Genomic DNA, 25,497 nt, shown 5'->3' with positions numbered 1-25,497 from the left:
ATGTAACGCTTCATACACTGGACTCTGACCTCTCCTTTGCCCCCCATATCCAATCTCTGGCCCAAACATGCCACATGCACCTCAGAAATATTGCTAAAATACGTCCGTTCCTAACCACGGACACGCTAAAGACGCTCGTGGTTGCGCTCATCCACTCCCGGCTTGACTACTGCAACTCGCTACTCATTGGCCTCCCCCGCACTAGACTCGCTCCACTCCAATCCGTACTAAATGCAGCAGCTAGACTCATTTTTCTATCCAGTCGTTATTCAGACACCTCTGCATTATGCCAGTCGCTGCATTGGCTGCCCATCCACTGCAGAACTAAATTTAAACTCCTCTGCCTCACTCACAAAGCTCTGCATGGCGCTGCGCCACTATACATCGCCTCCCTACTGTCAGTACACCAGCCAGCCCGCTCACTCCGATCGGCTAACACCCTCAGACTAAACACCCCTGTAATACGAACCTCACATGCTCGCATACAGGACTTCACCAGAGCAGCACCCATCCTCTGGAATGCTCTACCCCAAGGCATCCGGACAATTCCCGATGCACGAAATGTCAGACGTGCCTTAAAAACGCACCTCTTCAGGGAAGCATACCAAATCTCCTGACCTAGTCCCTCGCCCCTCCCTATGGTGCTCCACCCTGTTTTGCCTTCTGATAAATGATCTGTACATAAAATTTCCTATTGCCTGTGTTCCCCAACCCCTGCACCTCCTGTACCACCCCCAACCCATTTGTGTCTAACCCAATGTATCTCACATTGTAATTGTTGCAATTGTTGTATTGTTTTGCATTTATCCATGCCTGAAAGCGCTGCGGAATAAGTTGGCGCTATACAAATAAAGATTATTATTATTCATAATCAGCTCTGTAGTAATAGTCATCACTGGTGGTTGTCAACAGCATTTGATTCTCATATACTGTACAGTATTGGGCAAAAGTTTTGAGTCTGACACAATTTTTGGTTTTCACAAAGTTTGCTGTTTCAGTGTTGTTTGATGTTTTAGTCAGATATTTGTATGTTACTGAGGTACAATTATCAGCATTTCATAAGTTTTAAAACTTTTATTGACAAATACATCGAATTATAGACAAAGACTCAATATTTACCCTTATTTTTCAAGACTTCTACAATCCATCCAGGCATGCTGGATATCAGTTTCTAGAACAAATCCTGACTGATGGCAACCCACTCTTGCCTAATCACTGTTTAGAGTTTATCAAAATGTCTTTATTTTTGTTTGTCCACCCGCCTTTTTGAGGCTTGACAACAGGTTCTCAATGGGATTGAGATCTGAAGAGTTTTCTGGCCATGATTGTTACATGGTGCTCCATCATGCTAGAAAAAGCATTGTTCATCACCATTCTTTCAAGTGTCCAAAACAGTCTGAAGGGGTCTTCATCAGAGAAAATAACTTTACCCCAGTCCTCTGCAGTTTAGTCCCTGCGCTTTCTGCAGAATGTCGTTCTGTCCTTGATGTTTTTCTTGGAGAAAAGTGGCTTCTCTGCTGCCCTTTTTGACACCGGTCTTCAAAAGTCTTTACCTCATTGTGTGTGCAGATGCACTGACACTTCTCTGCTGCCGTTCGTGGCCAGCTCCGCACTGGTGTTGAACCTATCCTGTAGCTGATGCCTTTAGGAGATCGTTCCGACACTTGCTGGACTTTCTCAGGTATCCTGAAGCCTTCTTCACAGAAATTGAATCTCTCTCCTTGAAGTTCTTGATGATCCTATAAATGGTTGATTTAGGGACAATCTTACAAATAGCAATGTCCTTGCCTGTAAAGCCCTTTTCATGCAAAACAATGATGACTGCATATGTTTCTTTGGAGATAACTATGGTTACCAGAAGAAGACAATGATTTCAAGCACCAACCCCATTTAAAGCAGCCAGTCTGCTCTTATACCTTTAGGCCCGTTTACATGCAAAGACAATCTTTCAAATAATTGAAAGATGGACAGTTTTAGCGATCATTATGCATAAAGTGTTAATGGACAGTAATGTCCATTAACACTTTCACCTTTATTTGCGTGTAAAAGGGCCTCTAGGGGCTGCATGCAGAGCCCAGCATGTGGGCTGAGCTCTGCACACAGCTGCATTGTTCTCTCACAGGCTGTCGGCAGAATACAATGTAATCTCCCCCACTCGCTGAGATCACAGCATGCGGTCTGTGTTATCTCTCTCAGGCTGAGGGATGGATTTTAAGCTCACATTAAAATCATTGTTCAGACGAAAAGTGAATGATGGCTGCGTTTACACGCAACGCTTATGACTAATTTGCTGCTGATTTAATGAATTTTGAGCGATAATCATTGCATGTAAATGGGCCTTTAGTCAGCATAACAGAGTGCTATCCACTGCCTTATCCTCGTTAACATTTATTCCTGAGCTAACGAGACGATCACTGAAATTATGTTAGTAGATCTTTTTGTGGCAGGCCTGAAATTCAGTGGTAATGGGGTTTTTGTGATTAAAATGACCCACCAGGCCTGGAGAAACTACCTGATACACACTGTGTATTAGTATATATCATTAGTCTAAGACACTACACCTGCTTTGATTAACCAGTGCTGGCCAGTCAGAGCAGCGTCTGGTGTTTTTGTTAGGGCCCTGGGTGTGAATCCACTGTGATAACCACCCAAACCTGGCTTTTAGACCAGACCTGGTACAGCTGACCCCAGTGGTCAGAGGCATGGAAGTAGAGAAAACTTATATGGGTAACTTGGTGTTAGCTAAGCAAGACGATGGGAAGACCACTGTCTATAAACAAGGAAGGCGTTCTGATAAGAACAGCCCTACACTGGAACCCTGGGGCTAACTATTCTTGACAGGAAAACAGGGACAGTGTACACAGAAAAGGACTGACTACCACAGAAATAGGAATGATGCACAGACTGGACAGAAATAGACAAACCCACACAGGCTAAAGCATAAGGCAAAGAACATACAAAATAAACAGATACAGATACCGGCTCCAAAGACATAACACTCCTAAAACAGGCGATCTAGATGTGTTGGGTGTCTGAAACAAACACACATCAATTCTGAGGCAAAGAAGGAGAGTCTCCAGCTCACTTAAATAGGAGAGTAGGGCGATGCCGAGGGTGACCTGGGTGAATGCCCTGGAATCTATTAAATACATGGAGGAACTTGTGAGATCGGACCGAGATCCGAGCCAGACAACAGATGACACACATAGCGCATGGAACGCATGGATAGACTTCAAGGGTTCGCCCGCGTTCTCCATGTGGCTCGAAGAGGGGGCGACTTAGGAGACGGGGACGGAACCCCCTCAGTGGACTGATGGACGGAACTTAGCCTCAGCCTTGACCTTAAGCCAGGCCTGGTACTGGGGTTAACCTCAACATAGTGCTAAGCACTTACCATAACGACACCTTAACCACAACATCTACACGAGAGAGATGTGGGAACCCAACACCCTACCCACTACCCAAGCCCAACATCCCTAACATCCCTTTCCCCCCCCCCTATCCTCTGGCTTCCTTTAAGCCTCCTTTTCAACCTGCTCTAATCCACTTTCACATTCTATTCTATATTCTTCTTTATACAGTTTTTTATTTTTTATTTTTAATACTAAAATTTATTTTGATTCTGGTTTAAACTAAAGATGGCTCTATATTCCTCCCCTCGGGAGGCCCAGCCGATGGGGATGCAGGGCGGATCGCCCACCCGCCTGACGGGTCTCCTCATGCCTGGTCCTCTGGAGGGGTACGCTTAAAGGTAGTTGGTTTCATAGTTGAAGGTTTTATTGACCGTTTAGTTATCTGATGGAAATTAGCAAACAATGGGTCTATGTATCATTACAAGATAAACATCCAACATTATTGTACGTAGACCTGCCAACAATGGAGATACAAGCACGTAACCTGTTACATGTAAAGCTAAACGAATAAACATATTTTGAAACAATAAATAGGAGAGTAATTGCTATTTAAGCTGCAGCCAGGCTGTGAGCAGTGAGAGAGCTTAACTCCCTCATTGCTAGTAGAAAATAGAACAAAGACTACATTTAAACATAAGAAGCAGAGCGATGTCTGCATCTGCCTGGAACAGCAAGAGGGCGGCAGACACAGGTAGCAGACCTAACAGTTGTAGACTACCGCTACAAACTATGCACAGTGCACATCAGGTAGTCAGAGAAGGAATTCGACCATCTATGTTTCTCCAGACCCGGAGGGTTGCTTAAAGTTATTTTTCATGGCAAGGAATGACTTTATTCCTTGCTATGGAAATGAACTGCAATTTATTGCAATTCATCTGATCAGTCTTCATAACAATCTAGAGTTATTGCAAATTGCCACTATAAAAACTTAAGCAGTAAAAACAAAAATTTGTGTCAGTCTTAAAACTTTTGGCTACGACTGTAGAAGAACAAGACCACTTAGCAGTGGCTGAACTAAATGCTTCACAATTATTTAGGGAATTGTATTTCCATGTATTTGGCTTATTTTAGTTGGGAATGTTCTTAAGGCAAGGTGCACGCTAGAAGTAATGCAAGTTGCACCGGAGACTCGGGTGCAACTCACATCGAACAGCACACAAACAACAGTCTGTGTGCTAACAGATATACATGGGCTTTGCACATTGACATGCATTGGCATGTCCTTTTTTTCATTTATGAAACAGATAACAATAGGACATCCCACACTTTTTTTAACGCCTACCATCCGTCTGTGTGAAAAAATGCCCATGTACCGTAAATATCGGCGTATAAGACTACCTTTTAACTCCAGAGAATCTTCTCCAAAGTCGGGGGTCGTCTTATACACCGGGTATAAGCTGTAGAGAAAAAAAAACAATACTCACCTCCCTCGGCATTCTGCAACGCTGCTGCAGGCTGTCGCTCCCTCCTCCTCGCCAACAGAGCATTGCTTTCTGAATGCGGGGCTTGAAATCCCCGCCTCCACAAAGCTAATGCTGTGATTGGCTAACTGAGGCGGCATCAGCGAATGAAAGCTGGTGCTGCGTTAGCCAGTCACAGCCATTCAATGACATTATTGAATGGCTGTGATTGGCTAACACAGCACCAGCTTTCATTGGCTGACGCCGCCTGAGTTAGCCAATCACAGCATTAGCTTTCTGGAGGCGGGGATTTCAAGCCCCGCATCCAGAAAGCAATGCTCTGTCGGCGAGGAGGAGGGAGTGACAGCCTGCAGCAGTGCCGCAGAACGCCGCGGGAGGTGAGTATTGTTTTTTTTTTTCTTACACCGTATTCCCGGCGTATAAGTCGACAGTTGGGGGGTCGTCTTATACGCCCAGTCACCTTATACGCCGGAATACACGATATATAGCCTTAAAGGCTATAATGGCGCCATGTGTTGTCTGTGGATAAGTACATGACCACAAATATATGTGTATTTAAGGACTATAGGGTATAATGAGTTTTAAAAAAATTATGCTATTTTAAAATGCATATGTAATTTGATTTAAAATAAATAAAAATCCTTTTGAAATTAAAAATGATGCTATTTTGCACTTTCAGTACAAGTTGTTTAACAGACTCCTCTCCAGATATATTTGTTTCTCCGGACAATTTGGCGTCGTTCTCTTTCCAGGGGTATTTCCTATGACTGTTGTGTGGGCATGTGGACAGTGGATGTACTGATTGATATGCACTGGGTGAATTATTAAAGGAAGCCTGTCACATTGAACATGCAGTCCAATTAGAAGGTGACTTGTTTTAGAGCAGGAGGAGCTGAGCAGATTGTGGGAAAAGATTGAGTGTATCTAGTGATTTCTTAATCTGAATGCTCACTTTGGGTTTAGGAGTCCAGTGGGTGGTCCTGCTCAGTGACTGATACGTATGTGACACCGCCCACTGGACTCCTAAGTCCTGAATCGGCAGGGACTTAAATATATAAACAACAAGTTATACAAAGTTTTTGCCTCTTTAAAACTATATATCAATCTGCACAGATCCTTCTGCTCAATAACCTGTTGCTGGCAGATCAGACACTATGTTCAACACGACAGCTTCACTTTAAGAAGCAAATGGTGACTTGTTTTATGCACATTTGCCTTCCATAACAGTAGTCTTTGTATTATTTAAAATAAAAACATATATTCCTGTTAACCTGCAGTGCCCTTAAGGACAGCCGCTTCCCTCCTCTAACCCGTGAGGAGCTGCCCAAGCTGTCTTGCTCCGTGTCTCTGCTCACCAACTTTGAGGATGTAGGCGATTTCCTGGACTGGGAGGTAAAAAGTTCCATGTGACTTTGGCTTGAATCCATACTGCACTATCTGCTCAGTTGCCAGTATTTTTGCAATGTCAATGACAAAAATGAGCATCTTCTCACTACTCATTTTTCTTCTGCATTTTTAATTGGACACAGAGGCCCTGGTGCATAATAACTGTTCTAACAAAAAAGTGCTGATATTGCCCTGGCAACCAATCAGAACCCAGCTTTCTTTTTTTTCCACTGCAGGGTGGAATATAAAAGAAATTATCTGATTGATTGCTATTCGAATGGATTCTGAAGTGTCTAGACTCTAAGATGGTGTCCTCAAAATACAGCGTGCATTTTCTGCAATATTTGAAGGATGTTGTCTGTGTTATGCAGTATTGTGGAGATGCAATAGTGAGCTTCTCCATACCTGATATTCGCAGTGTACTCTTGTGCTATGGGGGATACAGCTTCTTCACAATAAGTTCCTTTGTCTGAACTTGAAGAAAAGCATGAGGTTCTGTAAATTGCCTCAATGAGGCAGAGGGCTGTTTGTCAGTATTTAGAAGATGAGATGAGCTTGTAAAAATGGGAACATACCTCCATATATGATGCCACGTGTATACAGGGTGATTCAAAAAGAATGGTGCAAAAGTAAAGCTGATTTCTTTATACATGTATTGACATACAACAGCCAGAATGACATGAAAAGATGAACTCTTCAAGTTTTTATTGCACCTTACAGATGTTCCATGTTGGCATCATTGGTGACACAGTAGATGTCAAATTGGTAGTCCAGTTCTGCCCTGACACATCCTAGCATATCCTCTGTTATTGATACCACTGCAGTGGTTGTTTTAGATTTTCTAGTGTCACCAACGGAGCCCACATCAAACATCTATCAGGTGCAATAAAAACATGAAGAGTTCTTTAATCTTTTTATGTTACTCTGGCTTCTGTATGTCAATTCATGTATGAAGAAGTCAGCTTTACTTTTGCAGCATTCATTTTAAATCAACCTGTACTTTAGTATTACATGCATGGATGTGGCATCCCAAGTAAAGTAGTAGAAAATATTGTAAACAACACATTGTAAGAGCCCACTAAAGGCCCATTTAGACACAACGATTATTGCTCAAAAGCCATCTTGCACTTTTCGTGCACTATTTGTTCATCGCTGACTTTAAGCAAGATTAAAGTCAGCAATGAGCTTTCTCAGCGCTGCACACTAAGTTCTTATCAGAATACCGCTGATAGTATTCTTTCAGCTGGTATCCCGCTTAGAGTTCTCAGTGGGATACCGCTGACGGCTCAGAGAACAAAGCAGTTGTTTGTAGATAACAGTGCTCCTACTGTCACCTGCATACAGCAGGAGCCTTCATTTACACGCTAATAAACTCTTAAGTAGCTATTTAGCTACTTAAGAGTTTATGCAAAGTGATCACTCAAAACTGTCACTCAAACTGCCGTTTGAGCAAATTTTGAGCGATCATCTTTCATTGTAAATGGGCTTTTAGAAAAACGTATTTAGCCTGTGTATTATGCGAATATTTTACGCATGTAATATGTAGAAAATACACATGTAACATTTTTATGCGTACTTTATGCACTGGGCTATGATAATGGTGCTTAATACGTACCAAATTAGGACATGTTGTGCTTTTTTTCACAGGTGTAAAACGCAGGTGTGAATTGTAATGTAAATTAATGGGCTTTTAGCATTGCGTATTACGCACACAAAAAATACATCCTTTATACGTATGCTCATGTCAGTGAGCCCTACGGTGGTATTATATGTAGGCTGGATGGGGTAGGACCAGGTTGCTATGGGTATGCCATTTTGACAATGACATTGTGGGTGTACAGGAGACATTAGGCCATGCTGCCGATGTGTCCCAAAGTAACCGTGTATACAGTGTCCTGTTCCGGGTACTATGTAGTTGATTAGAGGCGTGAGAAGAGATATAATAGTGATACCGGAAGCATTGTGGCCCCCTTTACACCACTGAATGGTGCTTAAAAATAGGGAGCAGATTGTCCAGACTTACCAGCGAATACACCTGGAGATGAATGAAACAGGCAGTTTGCCAAATTGAGGGACCTTTTTAATGAGAATTTGGTTTGATCCAAGGAACTCAACACTAAAATACCACTGCCTGCCCTGTGCATTGCAAACTGTTAAACCACAAGTTCAGAGACTGACATTTATTTGTGGTACTGTTGCCCACCATGAAAAGAGCTTTGTTTATGGAGTCTGGGTTGTCTGGTCTTCTGTGTTCGGCAACCTGTGGTGTGGCCGGACCTCCTCCTGGTCACGTTACAAGCTCATTGGCAGTGCATGGAGGATGCTGTGAGATCTTTCAGACATTGTGACCTCCTGTTGTAACTTTCCTATTCCACTCAATAAAGGAATTGAGAAAAGCAGTGAGTAAGTTGTGTGTAGCTAAAATCTAAAGGAAGTAGTTGGTAATAATCTCCGTAATATCCCAACAAAGAGTAAATGGGAGGCGGTGGCTATGTGTGCTGTTATAATTTCACTACTTCGTCTTTTTTTTTTACATACCCACAGAAATGCCGATTTATTTTGATCTATATCTTATGTGTTGTAAACTGTAATAAAAAGTTTCTTTACCTCGCCCCCACCCCCCCAAAAAAATGCATGTGGAGAGATGAAGGGTGGCTCTATATGTTAGCTATAGAATACAGGAAGATTCATTGTAGTATTTGGATCTGGAAGAAAGGTTGGCTGTTTGGTGTATGATGCTGCTGAAAAGGGTTTTTCTTTTTATGACAAGTACGATCATCTAGAAATTGCTACCAAATCAGCATATCCTTATAGCTATTTTACGATATTATAGGCCCAAGCACGATACTAAATAATAGCAGCGTTTTGGTTTCTATGAACCTTTTTCAATCATAGGTATACTTGAAAAAGGTTCCTAAGAAGCTAAACTTTGCTATTTCTGTAATGTTTGGGACTGTAATGAAAGAACTGCAAGGATATGCTGATTTGGTAGCAATTTCTGTTGGTCCTCACTTCTGTGGTGGACCAACTCATTTTACAGTCTGGTATATTATTGTGGTGAGTGGATAAGTCACATCTAGTATTGTCCACATGTCTATATTGGTTGGATTTAAGGGCCTTTGACACCTATTTAACAGCACGTATTTTGGGCTAACTCATTTTTACAATAGGGTTTGATTAAAAATGTTGTACTGTTTGTTGTCCCCAGCTTCTACATATTACTGTATATAGACATTGCAGTCTAAATCTCTGTAGGACATCCATCAGTGAGGCTGGACCGATGACTTAAGGTAGCTTAATACAGGCCAAGAGTCGCTCAAATGAATGATTACGGGTGACTGCTGGCCCGTGTACATACAACCCCCAACAGGGCACTAAGCGAGAAGTCGCTCAGTAGTCGTTCCATTTCAGTGAGCTGATCACAATCTCTGAGCGACTACCTGTTTGCAGTGAATGGAGGCGGTCGGCCGGAAGAAATCTCTGGCCCACTCCTCATCCATTCCATTCTCTGAATGACTATTGCTCCTTTATGCAAGCACAGGAGTGATAGTTTATGGAACAGCTGTCGCCCAACAGTCGTACATTGTAAAGGTACCTTAAGGCCTCATGTCCACAGAAAAATCAGGCCCGCCGCGGATTCTTCATGGAGAATCCGAAGCGGGTCCCTCCTGCCCCGCGGACATGAGGCCAAAAAATAAGAATAAATTCACCTCTCCGGACGCTGTGGTTCTTCCTTCCTTCCCAGGCACATCCGCCGAGCCGAAGAAATAAGATACGGCCAGGAAGGAAGGGAGACCTGCAGCGTCTAGGACAGGTGAGTTTTAATTCTGGTACGGGTGTTCCGCGGATCCGGACGGCTTCCATAGGCTTCAATAGAAGCCTGCGGGAGCCGTCCCCGCGGGAGACCCGCACTAAAATGGAGCATGTCCGGATTTTTTCCCGCATGCGGATCCGCGCCTGCAGGGAAAAAAGACATCCGCAGGTATTTAACTACCTGCGGGTGTCCAATGCATCCCTATGGGGCGTGGATCCGTGTGTGGGAAAAACGCCGTGGATTTTAAATATTAATTTACCCGTGGACATGAGGCCTTAGTTTTCAGCACTTATCTCTTCTCTGTTGCACTTTTTATCAGGCAATTTATGACGACAACAAAAAGAAACTTTGTTGTGGTTATAAGTTAGCTGATAAGAAGGTCCAGGAGAGTAGAGAGTAGAGGGAAACTAAGCCCTTGGTACAGCCTCACTGACAGATTTTCTATTGAGACTAAAGGACCTTTTACACGCAACGATTATCGCTCAAAATTTGTTCAAACTACCGAACATGAGTGATAATCGTTACATGTAAATACGGGCATCGTGCACTATTCGTTCAGTTTTTGTTAGCCAAGTTTTTTAGGCTGGCATAAAATCCATAGTTTAATTGCTAGAAATTCATTCATTCATTTTGAATGCAGTTAGTTCAGTGTTTCCAGCAGCCACTGATAGCTTTGTTTTGCTTTGCATATTCAATTAGTATAACGTTTACTCAGCCAAGAGGAGAAAAATGGAATGTGTCAGCCAGATGTTTGCTCAGCTAGGAGAAGTGTTTATGCAATAACCATCGCCTAAACACACACCCAGCTGAGCAAACAACTTCTGGAGGAAAATGCAGGAGATTAAAGTCATTGACTTCACATGTTATTTTATGCAAAAATGTTGGCAGTTCGTTCATTTGTTCGGCTCTTTAAGAGATTATCTTCGCATGTAAAAGGGCCTTTAGACTGCAGTTTCTATATACAGGGATATGTAGAAACAGCAGAAAACAAATGATGCAACATTTGTAATTAAACCCTATAGCAAGAATGATTGTCAGCCCAAAATACATGCATTCAAGTAAAAAGAATGGCCCGACAAAGGTGTCCAGCGCCTTAAGGTCTGGCCATCTGTTCATAAGATGAACCTGAAGTGTTATTATTTTATATAGCAACTTAATAATACGAAAACAAAATCATCAGTTGAACCAAATAAAAATACCTGCAATAAGATGTAAACAAGACTGGGATAAGATTCCTCAACAGCTATGTGAAAGTTTGATCTCAAATTACAGGAACGGTTTGAATGCATTTACTGCAGCTAAAGATGATGCGATTGCATTATTGAGGTTGAGGGGCCAATAACTTCATTTTACACGAGTGACAAGGTTGTTGGATAAGTTTGCTCTTTGGAAACCCATTGCAGTGTAGTGGGATCCTTTGTACTACAACAATGTGTAGGATGTGGAGGAACTTATATGATTTGGCTGAAGGCAGTTCATGTACCAAAACTCATCTATACATAGTATTTCCTATCATCAGGATATAAACTTCAATTATCCTTTTCATAGGTAGAATTACATGTCATTTCTACATCTTTGACATTGTACGGGTCAACCAAGGCCCTGCTTTTAAGGGAAGCATAAGTATAATGTCCTGTATAAGTAAATACCATAATGCTTTTATATAGGATATTCACATTTGCCCTTTAAGAATGTGATTAAATTATTCGTCTCATTTTAGGTTGGAATCCATGGGATCCGGATTGAGTTCCTTAATGAAAAGGGGGTAAAACGCACAGCCACCTACCTACCAGAAGTAGCCAAGGAACAAGGTACATTTCTATGTGTAGAGTCTGAGATTGTCCTATTTGACTCCTACATATATTCCAGACATCAGCATTTATCACCTAATAATGGAATAGGTGATAAATGTTAGATTAGTGATATCTTTACGTGATGTGAGCACAGCAGTCACATGCAAAGTCTATGGAAACTGAATAAGATACAGGGCGATTCAAAAAGAATAGTACAAAAATAAAGCTGATTGATTCATACATGAACTGACATACAACAGCCAGAATAACATGAAAAGATAGAAGAACTCTTCAAGTTTTTAATGCACCTTAGAGATGTTTAGTGTGGGAGCCATTGGTAATACAGCAGATGTCAATTCGGTAGTCCAGTTCTGCACAGATGCGTCTTGGCATAGCCTCTGTTTTTGATTTCACTGCAGCAGGGATGCATTTTTTTATGTCATCCAGCGTCACAAACATCACCCACATTGAACATCAGGAGGATGCAATAAAAACTTGAAGAGTTCTCCTATCTTTTCATGTCATTCTGGCTGCTGTATGTCAATTTATGTGTGAAAAAAAAATCATAATGGATTATTATTATACTTACATCATAAAATATGAAAATCACATAACTATAACTTATAGATGGATTATATTTGTATTTCTCCCTATGCATCTCTTCTCAGATTGGGATCAGATTCAGACAATAGACTCTCTGCTCAGGAAAGGTGGCTTCAAAGCTCCCATTACTAATGAATTTAGGAAAAGCATCAAACTCACAAGGTGAGTAGTGCCATATACATCCTTTTTAAAAGGGGTTTCACCATAACAACATTTTTAAAATTGAAGTAGGCTCTGAGAACTGTGTCCAATAGGGAGCTTTCCTACACTGTACATTCCTGTTTCTGACATCTTTCCCTATGTACCCCAATGTAAGTTTACTTAGGAAGCCGAGGTCTCAGTTCTTGGTAAAATCTAGAGATGAGCGAGCATACTCGTCCGAGCTTGATGCTCGTTCGAGTATTAGGGTGCTCGAGATGCTCTTTACTCGAGACGAGCACCACGTGGTACTCGTCTCGATTAAACGAGCACTAACCATTGACTTCAATGGAGCCGGCAATACAGCCGGCTCCATTGAAAGCAATGGGCTGCCGGCGAGCGCGGGATGAATTTTCGGGAAGGGCTTAAAAATATAAGCCCTTACCTGAAAATCATCCTAAAATGTGTAAAAAGTAAAAAAAAAAATATACTCACCTTGTCCCAGCAGAACGATGTTAGCCCATTGAATTCAATGGAGCCGGCAATACAGCCGGCTCCGTTGAAAGCAATGGGCTGCCGGCAAGCGCGGGATGAATTTTCGGGAAGGGCTTAAAAATATAAGCACTTACCTGAAAATCATCCTAAAATGTGTAAAAATAAAATGTATACTCACCTTTCTGCTGCAGCCGGAGTTCAGCCGCGTCTGGCTGGCAGTTCTCCTGAACTGCTTTCTGTAGTATTCAGCAGGTGGGGATTTAAAATCCCCGCCTGCTGAATGAGCTGCCTCTGATTGGTCACAGCCTCACCAATCAGAGGCAGCTCTCACTCACACCCATTCATGAATTCATGAATGGGTGAGTGAGTGCTGCCTCTGATTGGCTCAGCGCTGAGACAAGGTGAGTATATTTTTTTTTTTACTTTTTACACATTTTAGGATGATTTTCAGGTAAGGGCTTATATTTTTAAGCCCTTCCCGAAAATTCATCCCGTGCTTGCCGGCAGCCCGTTGCTTTCAATGGAGCTGGCTGTATGGCCAGCTCCATTGAATTCAATGGGCTAACATCGTTCTTCTCTGCCACAGCTGTTACAGCTGTGGAAGAGGAGAACGATCGTTATGCTGACAGTGTGTGAGGGGGGTCTCACTCTTGCCACTATTGTGGCTTAATAGTGAGACCTCGGAGCCCGAAATGCAGCCCTGCATGTTGCTCCTCGCCTGCCCTATCCATTTTTGTGTTTTTTACATGACTTTGGTTATTTGCTAAGATTTTCACAAATGAAAACCTTAGCGGAGCACCAGTCATATACAAAAATGCTCGAGTCGCCCATTGACTTCAATGGGATTCGTTACTCGAAAAGAACTCTCGAGCATCACTGAAAGTTCGACTCGAGTAACAAGCACTCGAGCATTTTGGTGCTCGCTCATCTCTAGTAAAATCCTCACACTATAGAGCTACCTTAGCTGCCCCGTGTCTGTCTGCTACTTGAAGGCAAAAGTGGTCATCAAAGAGTGTGAGCACTGCAGCTAATCAGCAGCTGAAGTAAAGGCCCATTTACACGGGACGAATGTCAGGCAAACATTTCCCAACACTCGTCCATATGTATCCTCGCTCCCATGCTCTTACACAGGAGCGAGTATCACTGGCTGGCTCACAGACTGGCCAGCAGGGAGGATGGGCTGCTGTTTACACTGAACCATTTGTTCGGGATTTTAAGTTGCTTAAAACTGAACGACTCTCATCCAGTCATTCAGTTTCTGCATGCTTTTACATGGGACGACTATCGTTCAAAACCCCACGGGAGCCTGAACAACCAAAACGATAATTGCCCTGTGTAAAAGTGCCTTAAGCCAAGTTACCTCTTTAAAGGGGTTGTATCATTGCAAAAAAAAAATTGGGCGTTTTGTCCCATCGAATAAAACAAAAAAATAGGGCATCCTTACCTGTCTTCTGCCCCCCGGTATACATCTGAGTGACTCTTGCTGCCCCTTACAACGCACCTGCTGTGAATGTCCACTGGAAGTCAGGTGACCACTGTGGTCAATCAAAGGCTGAAGCATCACCATCTGAACAACTAAAATCAGTGCTCATATCCTGGGTGCCATTATGCCAGGAGTTTGGGATGTGGCCTCTGATTGGCTTGATTTGCTGCAGCAGTCACCTGACTTCCAGCGGATGTTCACACTGGTTGCCTGGGTGGGGGTGCGAGAGCCACTCAGCTGTGTACTTAGGGGCTGAAGGCAGGTGAGTATGTCCTATCCCATGTCCAGCTGTTCAGTTTTTTTATTTTGTAATCAGACAACCCCTTTAATTCCTTAGAACTGCAGTGCCACTTTTTTTGGTTATTATTCCTTCATACAAAGATAGACACATGGACAGCTAAGATAGATGTCATGTGAGGACCTTATCAAAGAGTAGTGTTGAGCAAACTGAAACAGTTGAACCCCATTTCAGGTCGAACTTTGCTAAAAGTTTTGGTTTGGAGTAAACCTGAACCTCGGGCATTTCATCTTGGCTGAACCCACTTTTCCTTCTTTCTTTTTTCCTTATTAATTTTGCCTTAAAAACAGCTTAAAAGTACTTAGATACTCTCCTAAATGAACTAAGAGTTTTATACGGGGCTTTTATGGCTCTCCGACTGTGTTATACATCAGTTTTAGGGGTATTTGTGAAGTTCTGGTTCAGTTCAAAGTAGTTTGGACCAAACCAAACTTTTTCTGAAATTTAGCAAACCAGCCAAACAAAACTTTTCAAAAGTTTGCTTATCACTACCAAAGAACACCACATTTCTCAGCTTCTTAGACCTTGGTCATTGTGGGGTTAGGAAGGACTTGGATTGATTTTAACTATAGACAATCTTGAATTTTATGGCTTAAGGTGGCTTTACACAGGACAACTGTCATCCAAATAGTCGCTTGATAGAATAAATGTAAGCAACAGCTGTCCACCAACCAGATGGCGAGCAAGATTCATTCACTAGTTGCTTCATTGCAGCTCACCTAAAAATAGTCACTAGTTGACTATTTATAGTCTTGTGTAAACAGGTGATTGTTCGTTGCAGAGAGGTGTGTTCTAGTTTGGCATACTCTCCTAAAGAGTGCTGATTGGTTCCCACCTTTTTTTGAACATTTTGTCCTTTCAATGCTCATTAGTCCTTGAAAACACGTAAGTACGTGCAAGGAATCCTCAACAGAACAGTCCCCATTGGTCTTTGAAAAAATATTTACTGCTACGGTCTCCGGCTAGTTTAGATCTTCGAAGATACACTCACTGCTGCGGTCACTATCTAGTTTTGCCTTCAAAAGAATTAGAGCTGCGGCCTCTTACATGAGCGAGTGATCACTTGAGGACCGCTTTCATGTATTTATGTGCGTTGAGTGGACTCAGCAACTAATGAGTGTGTGTTGGAGAGGTGTCGAAATTTCAAATACACTCCATCAAAGTACTTTACACCCACTAACTAGTCAGTGAACAATATTTCGTACACTTCAGCAACTGTTTCAAGTGACTATTCAAACAATAGTTGTGCCGTGTAAAGCCGTCCTGAACTTACGCTTTAACATATTGCAACACTGTGTTTTCTTATGCAGGTACCGCAGTGAGAAGGTGACAATCAGCTACACAGAATACATGGCCTCCCGCCAGAATGCACAGCAAAATGGCACTGTGCATGCACTGCCTCATTTTACGCATTACTCCTGACACAGCGCTGCCTACGCCGCAGCCCTGTTCCCCGCTCACTGGCAATGCCTGTGATCTCCTGACATCTGACTCCTCCTCAGCCCCCTCCTCCTGGTCCAGTTATCTATACTACTGCACCATCTTATGAGCTCCATCAGAGGAGGGAGCAGTGCCCAGAGACTTGCAGACACAAGCAGCCTTACCTCACCCCCGCTCTCTCCAGGGACCTTGAGTGGGAGGGAGAGCTAAATGGGAAGTTATGGTCTCCTTCAACCCCTCCAGTGTTAGGGGTCACTCACCCCAGACAAAGCACTTTTAGGTTTTTACATTCTATATTGATTTTTTATATATATATATGCATATATAAATACGGATATATATCTTTTTTTTTAACCTAAAGAAGAAGCGCTACTTTGTGGAACCTGCTCCCTTATTTCCCATCTTTGCCTGGAATGTGGCCGCATGACCTTTAGTGTGTTGCTTTACAACTTTAACTGACAATACAAGTCTTGAGCTGTAACTGCGACACAATGATAAGAGTGAAGTAATACACATTAGTTTGCCAGTATAGAAAATTCCTTTATATAGGGACGCCAGTTTCTATATATCACACCTTACAACATTTGAATCCCAAAGTTTGGGACATTTTAAGCCATTCCCCAAAATTGCATAGAAACTACCACTTTCCATGCAATCTAAATAGCTTTTACCATCTTGTTATCCGGTTTCGTGGGACAGTCCTGTGAAAAACGTGGCTGTTGGGAGGTGCAACATTAAAAAAGTTCTAAGCCTATCTTTTTGGTTATGCATAAAGCTATTTAGTTGTGTTTCTGTTTCCTATTATTTTCCAGTTCTAATAACAGAGTGTCAATGTTCAAGGGGTTTTCTGGACCTGCCGCTTGGGATCCTTGGCAATCAGCTGGTTGCCTGCCCTGCTGTCAGTGCAGTGGGATCAGAGGCGGAAGTGTCATAGATGGCTGCCTCCTATTACACCTCCATCACTTCTGCCTCCAACATTGGGGTCAAATGTGGAAGAGTAATAGAAGGAGGTACTCCCAATTGATTTCAATGGCAGTGAAGGCCTCTATGATACCTCCAACCCTGATGACGATGTCCGGCCCTGCTGCGCTGACAGCGGTCCAGGCGATCTATTGATTGCTGAGGATACCAAGCGTCCGGCCTCCAGCGTTAAACTATTGATGACCTATCCTGATGATAGACAATACGATTTGCCCAGAAAATCCCTTTAACGATAAATGTTTTAAAGGGGTTATCTCAAGATTAAAAGTTCTTCCCTATCCGTAACATAGGAGATAACTGTTTGATCAGTAGGGTTGTTTGGTCGGTATACTAATATACAGATGCACTTTTTAAAATTTGTCACGGTTACAAGACACATAGATGTGTTTTCTGAAACACAATTTCAGTAGAGATCTATCCATAATCATGGACATATCTATGGCAGCCATCAGATAACTGTGCAAAATGGCTTTTGTTAATCCCCTTAACGACACAGGACGTAAAGGCCTTTTAGACGGGACGACTGTAGAGTAAATGATGCCCGACACTCGTCCCCGCTCATACTAGCTCCCGTGTTAGTATTTTTCTCCTCGCGCTCCCCTGCCCCTCTGCATTGATATAACATAGCGGTCGTTCACTACTGAACAATCAGCGTTCAGCTCATCGTCCATCGTTTATGCTGCAGTACTGAACGGCCGCTGTGTTATGTCATTGGAGAGGGGCAGGGGAGAGCAAGGAGAGAAATCGCCTGCAGCCGCCCGTTCCCCTGCTGACCGCTCTGTGAGCGAGCTAGCACTACTAGCTCCAGTGCAATAGCACAGGAGCCAGGACACACAAGGACAAGTGTCGGGCATTGTTTGCCCGACATTTGTCCCGTGTAAACCCATAATCTATGTCCTAGCTGCCTGGTACTTATGTCAACAGGATGTGTGCATGGCATGGGCTCAGGAGCTTTAAAAAAATGTAATAAAGGTTATACAATGCATTATATGTATCAAAAAATGGTACCAATAAAAATTACAGTTGGCCATTCAAAAAACAAGCCCTCATATGGCCATGTCGACGCAAAATTTTAAATTTATGGCTTCTGAAAAGTGGAGATGAAAATCTCCAAAAATTCGTTGCATCCTTAAGTCCAAAACAGGCCGTGTCATTAAGGGGTTAAGAAGATTACACGGCTTTATTTATAACAAGGTTTAGAACAACTCCAGTAAAAAAAAAAAAATGCCCCACTGGTTCATACAGAAAAATGCAGTGAAAACGAAATAGAAATTTATATATTTACCTGGCAGCCTGCAGTCCAGCTCCGATTCCTAGCTGCCATTTCCCTCTTCCTGGTAGCCATGTCTGCAAGTGGTCTTTATATAACTAGCAACACTGGATATGCAGAATATGCAGATCGGATGTCATCAGCAGGTTGAGCTCCAAAAAAGTCATATCCATGTAACCTTGATAGTACTTGTGATAGGCTATATCAAATTAATGTATTAAAAGCTCTTTGCGACTTTCCTATTAACATGGTATAATGTCCTCAGAGGTTAAATGGGTTGTCTGGTTTCTAAAATTTTTTTTTAAAAAACACATAGAATGCTGTAAAGTTATAAAAGAAATAATACCTTACTGATCCCACACTACTCCTGATTTGATGCTTCCCAATGTTCCCCTCTAATCTGTACTTTCTGTTCCCTGTTGACAGAGACATCTGATTGTGGCATCCAATCACTGAGCACAGTGGTGACCTGCTACAGCCATTGATTGGCTGAAGTGGCCACATGTCTGTGTCAAGAAAGACTAGAACTGTAAGTGATTGGCTGCAGCAGTCACATGTCCATGCCAACAGGGAGCAGGAAGTAAAGAGATCAGCAAGCGTTAGAGCGATAATGTCGATGGATCAGTAAGGTGAGTATTACTACTTTTATTATCTTAAAGTATTTAACAGATTTGTTTGTTCCATTTTAATTTGCCAGACAATTCCATTAAATACTAGTTTTTAAAAGTGCTTGACAACTAATCACGCTGTCATTAGAGGGGCTGCAATCCAGAGTTCAAATCTGCCTTGTTACACACCAAACAACCTTGTGGCTGCAGCACATTTTTGCAGAAATTTAAGTTTAAGGGGTTGCCTGAGTTGTAAGAACTCTGGACAACCCCATCCCCATTAAAACAAGAAATGATCATATACTTACCTGTCCCCGCTTCCGCTGTGTCCCAGGATGGCACTTGGTTTTGGCTTGTTGCTGTTGACAGCTGCAGTCCCGCCCGGTTTATGGGACATCACAGAGGCTCCAGCCAATAACAGCTGAATGATCGATCACACTTAGCTGTATTATTGGCTGTTGTCCAGAGTTCTTACATCTCAGACAACCCCTTTAAAGGAGTTGTACCAAGATTGACTTTTATCACCTCTCCATAGCATAGGTGATAAAAGTCTGATCTGTGGGAGTCTTACTGCTGAGACCCCCACCGATCCCAAGAACAGGGGTCCTGTTCTCCCTCTACTCTTCACTAGAGGCTCACTGCACCCAGCTAAGGTAACATGGAGATTGAATGGAGTGGTGGTCGCACATGCTCGGCGCCTCTCCATTCATTTCTATGGGGTTGGTGGAAATAGCCGAGAACAAGAGCTCAGCTATCTTCAGCAGTACCATTATAGATAAATAAAGTGGCACCGCACATTCACGACTGCCAGCCGCAGTAAGGAGGAAATGGGGACACAGAACTATCATTCTCAGAATTGGTGGGAGCCTCAGCAGTGATTCCCCCACTGATCAGTCTTTTATCACCTATCCTGTTGGTATAATCCCTTTAAGGACAGACAACCTCTACGGTAACTGTAATTGTGGACATAAAGTGACTGTCCACATTTTATCTCCATGTCATTTGAAGGTCCAAAGCTCTGTTCTGCTTAATTTCTTAATACATCTTTTTAGCAATCGGCAGTTTGCTTTTGTGATAGAGTCTAAAATCCCCTACATAGGCGTAAAGTTAAAAGATACTTTTATGGTTTTCTGCAGCCACCACTAGAGGGAGCTTAATGCATACTATACTATTAGTAAGTTTAGTTTGTAAACAGCATCCAGTTAGCTCTATGCAGTTAATTTGGAGATATGATTAGAAAAAAAAAACACGGCTCGCAGGGTGCGTTCACACGAGCGTAGGCGTATTTACGTTCGCACGAGCGCAGCGTATAATCCCCGGAAAGAACGTTTTTCGCCGATCACGACCAGAGCTAGAAAGCGTTTTTGCGTTTGTTCCTACTTTTCAAACGGTCTTTTCGGCCATCGAATATTCGCCGGAACGTATTTCGGTTTTTCCGCGGGTTGCCGTTTTTACGCGCCGTAAAATCGCCCATGTGAACGAATACATTCGAAACCATTGCCTCAGATGGTCACGTATATACGTTTGGTCGCAATAACGCGGCGTTTATGCGCTCGTGTGAACGCACCCTGACCTTGCTACAGCTATTTCATTAAATACTTGTACTCTCCATGAAATCACAATGCTGGGACATATTTTCTCATATCTCTGATGTGCCGTTCCTGTTATCCCTCCTGAAAATGTATGAATGAAATAGATTGACCACTGGGTGTTGTCGTTTGTATTGGCAAAGGAGTGTGTTTCTACACAGTCTGGCAGCACTAATCGGAGAATGTCAGACTATGTAGTGACATCTGCAACTGGCAACACCCAGATGTCAATTTATCCTTATATATCTAGGAGGAAGAGTAGAGGTGCAGCATAACCTAGAACTCTAAGGCCGCCTGCAGACGGCTGGGTTGGATCCGGCTGCGAGATTTCTCGCAGCGGGACCCGACCCGAGCATCTGCAGAGAGCAGCGCGGGCACTCACCTCTCCCGCGGCCCCGGATCTTCATGTGCCGGCTGCCGGGCAGCCGGTAGGTGCGCAGAGCAGGGCCAGCGGCCGGTGAGTGACGTTTCTGTGCGAGGCTCTCGAGCCCCGCACAGAAATAGAGCGTGCCGCGATTTGTTTGCGTGCGAGATTTCGCGCGACCAAATCGCGGCCGTCTGCATAGGATTGCGTTTGGTAATGAAATCCTATGGCAGCTTCCAGGGGCAGAAATTCCGCGGAATTTCCTCCCGTCTGCAGGCGGCCTAAGAGAAGATGCTCCAGCATTGCTATTTTATGAACAATACAAGTATCCAGTAGAATAGACGTGTCAGATAAGCCGACAGATGCTCTTTAAAGGAAATCTGACATCTTGATCAACCTACCCAATCTGCAGGCATGATGTTACAGAGCAGCCGAGCAGACTAATATATAGTTTTATGGGGAAAGATTCAGCATAACTTGTACACTTGTATTTTTTCATTTTACAATGAGCTTAGTGGGCAGTCTTATCAGTGATTGGCAGCTAGCTGTATAAAGGCTCTTTCACATGGCTGTAGGCATTTTTACGTGTGCCCGCTGGCGCCGTAAAAACGTGTGAACAAGCGCACAAATCTAACGTTTGTGCGCCCGTTCAGACAGCACAGCCCCAGCTCATATACGACGAGGTTGCAATGCCGTTGGGCATGGGGAGACAGCTTAGCTGCCTCCCCCTTCCCGGCTCACCTCCTCTCCTCCGGCAGTTTGCAATGGGAGGGGGCGGAGCTAAGCTTCCGACCCTTTTCTGCAGCCAGCAATGGGAGGGTCGGGACAAGGTGGAGCTTAACTTAGCCCCCGCCCCACCCCCTCCTATTGCAAACAGCTGGAGGGGAGGAGAGAGAAGGGGAAAAGGGGGGAGAAGTTTAGCAGTCACGCTGCTAAACTACCTCCCTTCTGCGGCCGCTGTCATTGGCTTCCATAGGAGCCCATGCAGCGGCCGACATATTCCGCATGGAAAGTTAGTTCCAGGACTATCTTTCTGGCCCAGCGTAAAAGCACCCGGCGCTATATTGGCCCAGGCGGGCGCTTTTACGCCATGGGAATATGGCCATGTGATCTCATGCATTGGAATCCAATGCATCAGATCACAGTGTATATCGGCGGCCGTGAAAACGGCGGCCGATATACGCTCATGTGAAAGAACCATTAGATTGTGTATACAGAAAAAGCTGTCAATCACTGATAGGACTGAGATGTAAATGTACAAAATACAAGTTATACTGAATCTTGACCCATAAACCTATATATCAGTCTGTTCAGCTCCTCCTGCTCTATAACATCATGCCTGCAGTTTGGACAGAATATTCAAGGCAACTGAATCCCTTTATGAATCAGCCAGTATTTTGGACTTCTCTAGTCTAGATCCAAAAATATAGGATGAGATTTATAAAACTGTCTTAAAGAAAAAAAGAAAAAAAAAAAAAAAGAAATTCTCTGTTGCCTATAGCAACCAATCACAGCTTTCATGGTGCTCTTCAAAAATGAAAGCTGATCTATTCCTCTTTTAGGATACGTTCACACTGAGTGGAAATGGTGCAGAGTATCCGCAGCAGAAAATCTGCACCAAATTCTGCATAATTTCCTATTTGTTGATGCGGATCTACAGCTGATTTCACCGGTCTGCTGCAAATGCATACCATTGGTGCGGATTTTGCTGTGGATCCACAGCAGACGTTACCTCTTCAATTGCAAGGGTGAAATCTGCTACAGAGCTGAAACAGACGGTGTTGAAAATGGATTTTTACACCAAAGCACACTATATGTGAACGCATGTAAACAGGTTTCATGAATCTGCTCCCAAGCCTTCAAGTGTTGGCATTTTCCTTGCCAGGCACAAATCTAACTAATGGTTGACAGGAAATATTTAAATTAATTAGTAATTTTTATCAATTACTTTGTTTATATTTTGTTCATTTTAGCAGGAAATGCTTTTGTTATCCCTTTAAACATTACAATCTTATTTATACTCCATGGATTCTGTTTCTCTGATGACATATTTTATATTGTTCTGCCTGCTGGTAAACTGGAGAGGCAGTTCAGGGGAAGAGTGTAACCTCGTGTGGCACAGACAGGGAGACATGTCCTTGGTGTCAAGCTCTGTCTTCATCTTTGTCTTACCTGAGAACGCACACCATCTCGCTTCTCTGGCAGTAGACGAATAAGTATCCTGCCAGGCGCATCCCCCCCCTCCCTCCGAAGAATCATGCAAGATTGTTTTTCCTTTCATGCTGCTGAGAATAAATTTGAACTGATTGGATCAGGCAATGAAATGTTGTTGTGATTTAGAAGTCCTGGACTTACGTAATCTGTATTAATACACAAGAACACCTCTAAAAGAGCACTCTGCTTAAGGCCTCCTGCACACGGGCGTATTTGCATTGCGGAGTGCATGGCGGGGGCGTCCGCCTCTGGACTCTGCAGTAAATACAGCCCATAGTACTCAATGGCAAAATGCCACTTCATCTCCATGAACGGAAAGCGATTGCGATTTTCTGCTCGGGGAGAATAAATCGCAGCATGCTGCAATTTTGTGCGGGTTACCCACGGCCGGCTTCCATTGGAGTCAATGGAAGCCATCCGTTACACGGCACTTTTACACCTAGCACTGTGGAAGTATCGCTGGATACGTGTCACCCCCCCAGCGCCAGCCAACACATCCGCAGCATGTGCAGAAGCCGCCAGACAGGTAAGCAGGGGTCACCGGCCAGGCATCGGGTCCAACCTGCCCGTGTGAAGGCCTTAGGCCTCATGTCCACGGGGAAAATCAGATCCGCTGCAGATTCTCCATGTAGAATCTGCAGCGGGTCCCTCCTGCCCCGCGGACATGAGCGCTGAAAATAGCAATTTAAAAGCATTTACCTTTCCGTAGCGGGCGGCGAAGATCAGCTGTTCCTCACGGCCGGATCTTCATTTTCGGCCGGCGGATGAATTCCTGACGCCGGCGGCACATCGCCGGCACGTCGTCGACGTGCCGTGCGCATGCGCCGGGCACATCCGCCGAGCCGAAGCAAGGGAGATGCAGCCGTGAGGAAGAGCAGAGCTTCGCGGCCCGCTGCGGGTGAGTAAATGCTTTAAATTCCTATTTTAGGTCTCCCGCGGATCCGGACGGCTTCCATAGGCTTCAATAGAAGCCCGCGGGAGCCGTCCCCGCGGGAGACCCGCATGAAAATGGAGCATGGTCCAGATTTTTTCATGCTCCATTTTTTTTTAAATGCCTTTTATTGACGATCCGCGGGTATTTATGTACCCGCGGGTGGTCAATGCATCCCTATGGGGTGCGGATCCGCGCGCGGGAGATCCGCTGCGGATTTTAAATCTCATTTTGCCCGTGGACATGAGCCCTTAGTTGGTTTATGGTAGTCCACCCCAAAATGTTTGAAATAACTTAGACCAGTGATGGCAAACCTTTTAGAGACCGAGTATCTAAATTGCAGTCCAAAACCCACTTGCTTATCACTAGTGCATTGGCGCACTGACAGCAGGAAGACTATGGAGGAGGCAAGGGGAGCACTGGATAGTATGAACTCCGCTGCGGATACGCGGCCGATTTACAGTCGCAATCTGCACCAATGGTGCAGATTTTGATTGTTTTTGGATGCAGAAATTTCCACTGCAGACATTCTACATCATTTCCACCACATGTAAATATACCCTTTGAGGTATGCTGACATGTGCAGAGTGGGCTCAGTAGTAATAGTGTCCTATATATTACTACTGGGGCAGATATAGGGGACACTATTACTAATAGTGCCCCTCTGATACCCATATACTTACCTCTTCCCTGTCTTCAGAGCACCACTGCTTTTCTGCTCAGTGCTGCTGCAGGTGGAAGTGTGTGCACCTGGATGCCTCCTCCCTTCTCCTGCAGAACCAAGGAGGAGAGGTCAGGGGAGGAGGATCCCAGGTGCACACACTGCTGTCAAGTTTGTGCACCCGTAACACTGCCGCTGAGTGATTACCTGCCGGTGGAGTTGCGGTACCCTGGCTAGTAATCACTTTCATGGTGACATCGGTGCACGTGCCCACAGAAAGGGCTTTGCGTGCCATAGATTTGTCACCACAGACCTAGACCCATGAATGGCCGGAGTACAATCTCATCTACTACTATGCTCTGATCTTCTCCTGACAACAAAGTGACAGTAAATGGGACTGAAAGATTTCATTCCGGCTTACAGTGACAACCTAAAGTCCCTTAGTTTCTGGTTTGACTCTATGATCTCGGGTTTAACTCTATGGCAGCCTAGGAACTTCTAACATGTTTCTTTGTTAACCACTAGGATGTGGACTTGACATCTCACATTTTCCTAGTAAATTTCCCAGAGGCGCACGTATGGTCTTCTAAATCTT

General features: G+C 43.7%; 1 protein-coding gene across 1 annotated transcript in view; it reads left to right on the top strand.

The window, feature by feature from the left end:
- The window catches only part of AMMECR1L (AMMECR1 like), a 58,186-nt gene extending 35,070 nt beyond the window's left edge, over nt 1-23,116 (top strand). Inside the window, exons 4-7 of the mRNA XM_066598740.1 lie at nt 6,112-6,226; nt 11,755-11,845; nt 12,496-12,592; nt 16,155-23,116. Coding sequence (XP_066454837.1) covers nt 6,112-6,226; nt 11,755-11,845; nt 12,496-12,592; nt 16,155-16,266 — 415 coding nt within the window. The 3' untranslated portion in view covers nt 16,267-23,116. The remainder of the gene's footprint in view (nt 1-6,111; nt 6,227-11,754; nt 11,846-12,495; nt 12,593-16,154) is intronic.
- Nucleotides 23,117-25,497: the final 2,381 nt, after the last annotated feature.

Source organism: Eleutherodactylus coqui, chromosome 1 (assembly GCF_035609145.1).
Source record: "Eleutherodactylus coqui strain aEleCoq1 chromosome 1, aEleCoq1.hap1, whole genome shotgun sequence".
Lineage (NCBI taxonomy): Eukaryota > Metazoa > Chordata > Amphibia > Anura > Eleutherodactylidae > Eleutherodactylus > Eleutherodactylus coqui.
The sequence above is the reverse complement of the archived record's forward strand: the minus strand, read 5'-3'. Positions and strand labels throughout refer to the sequence as shown.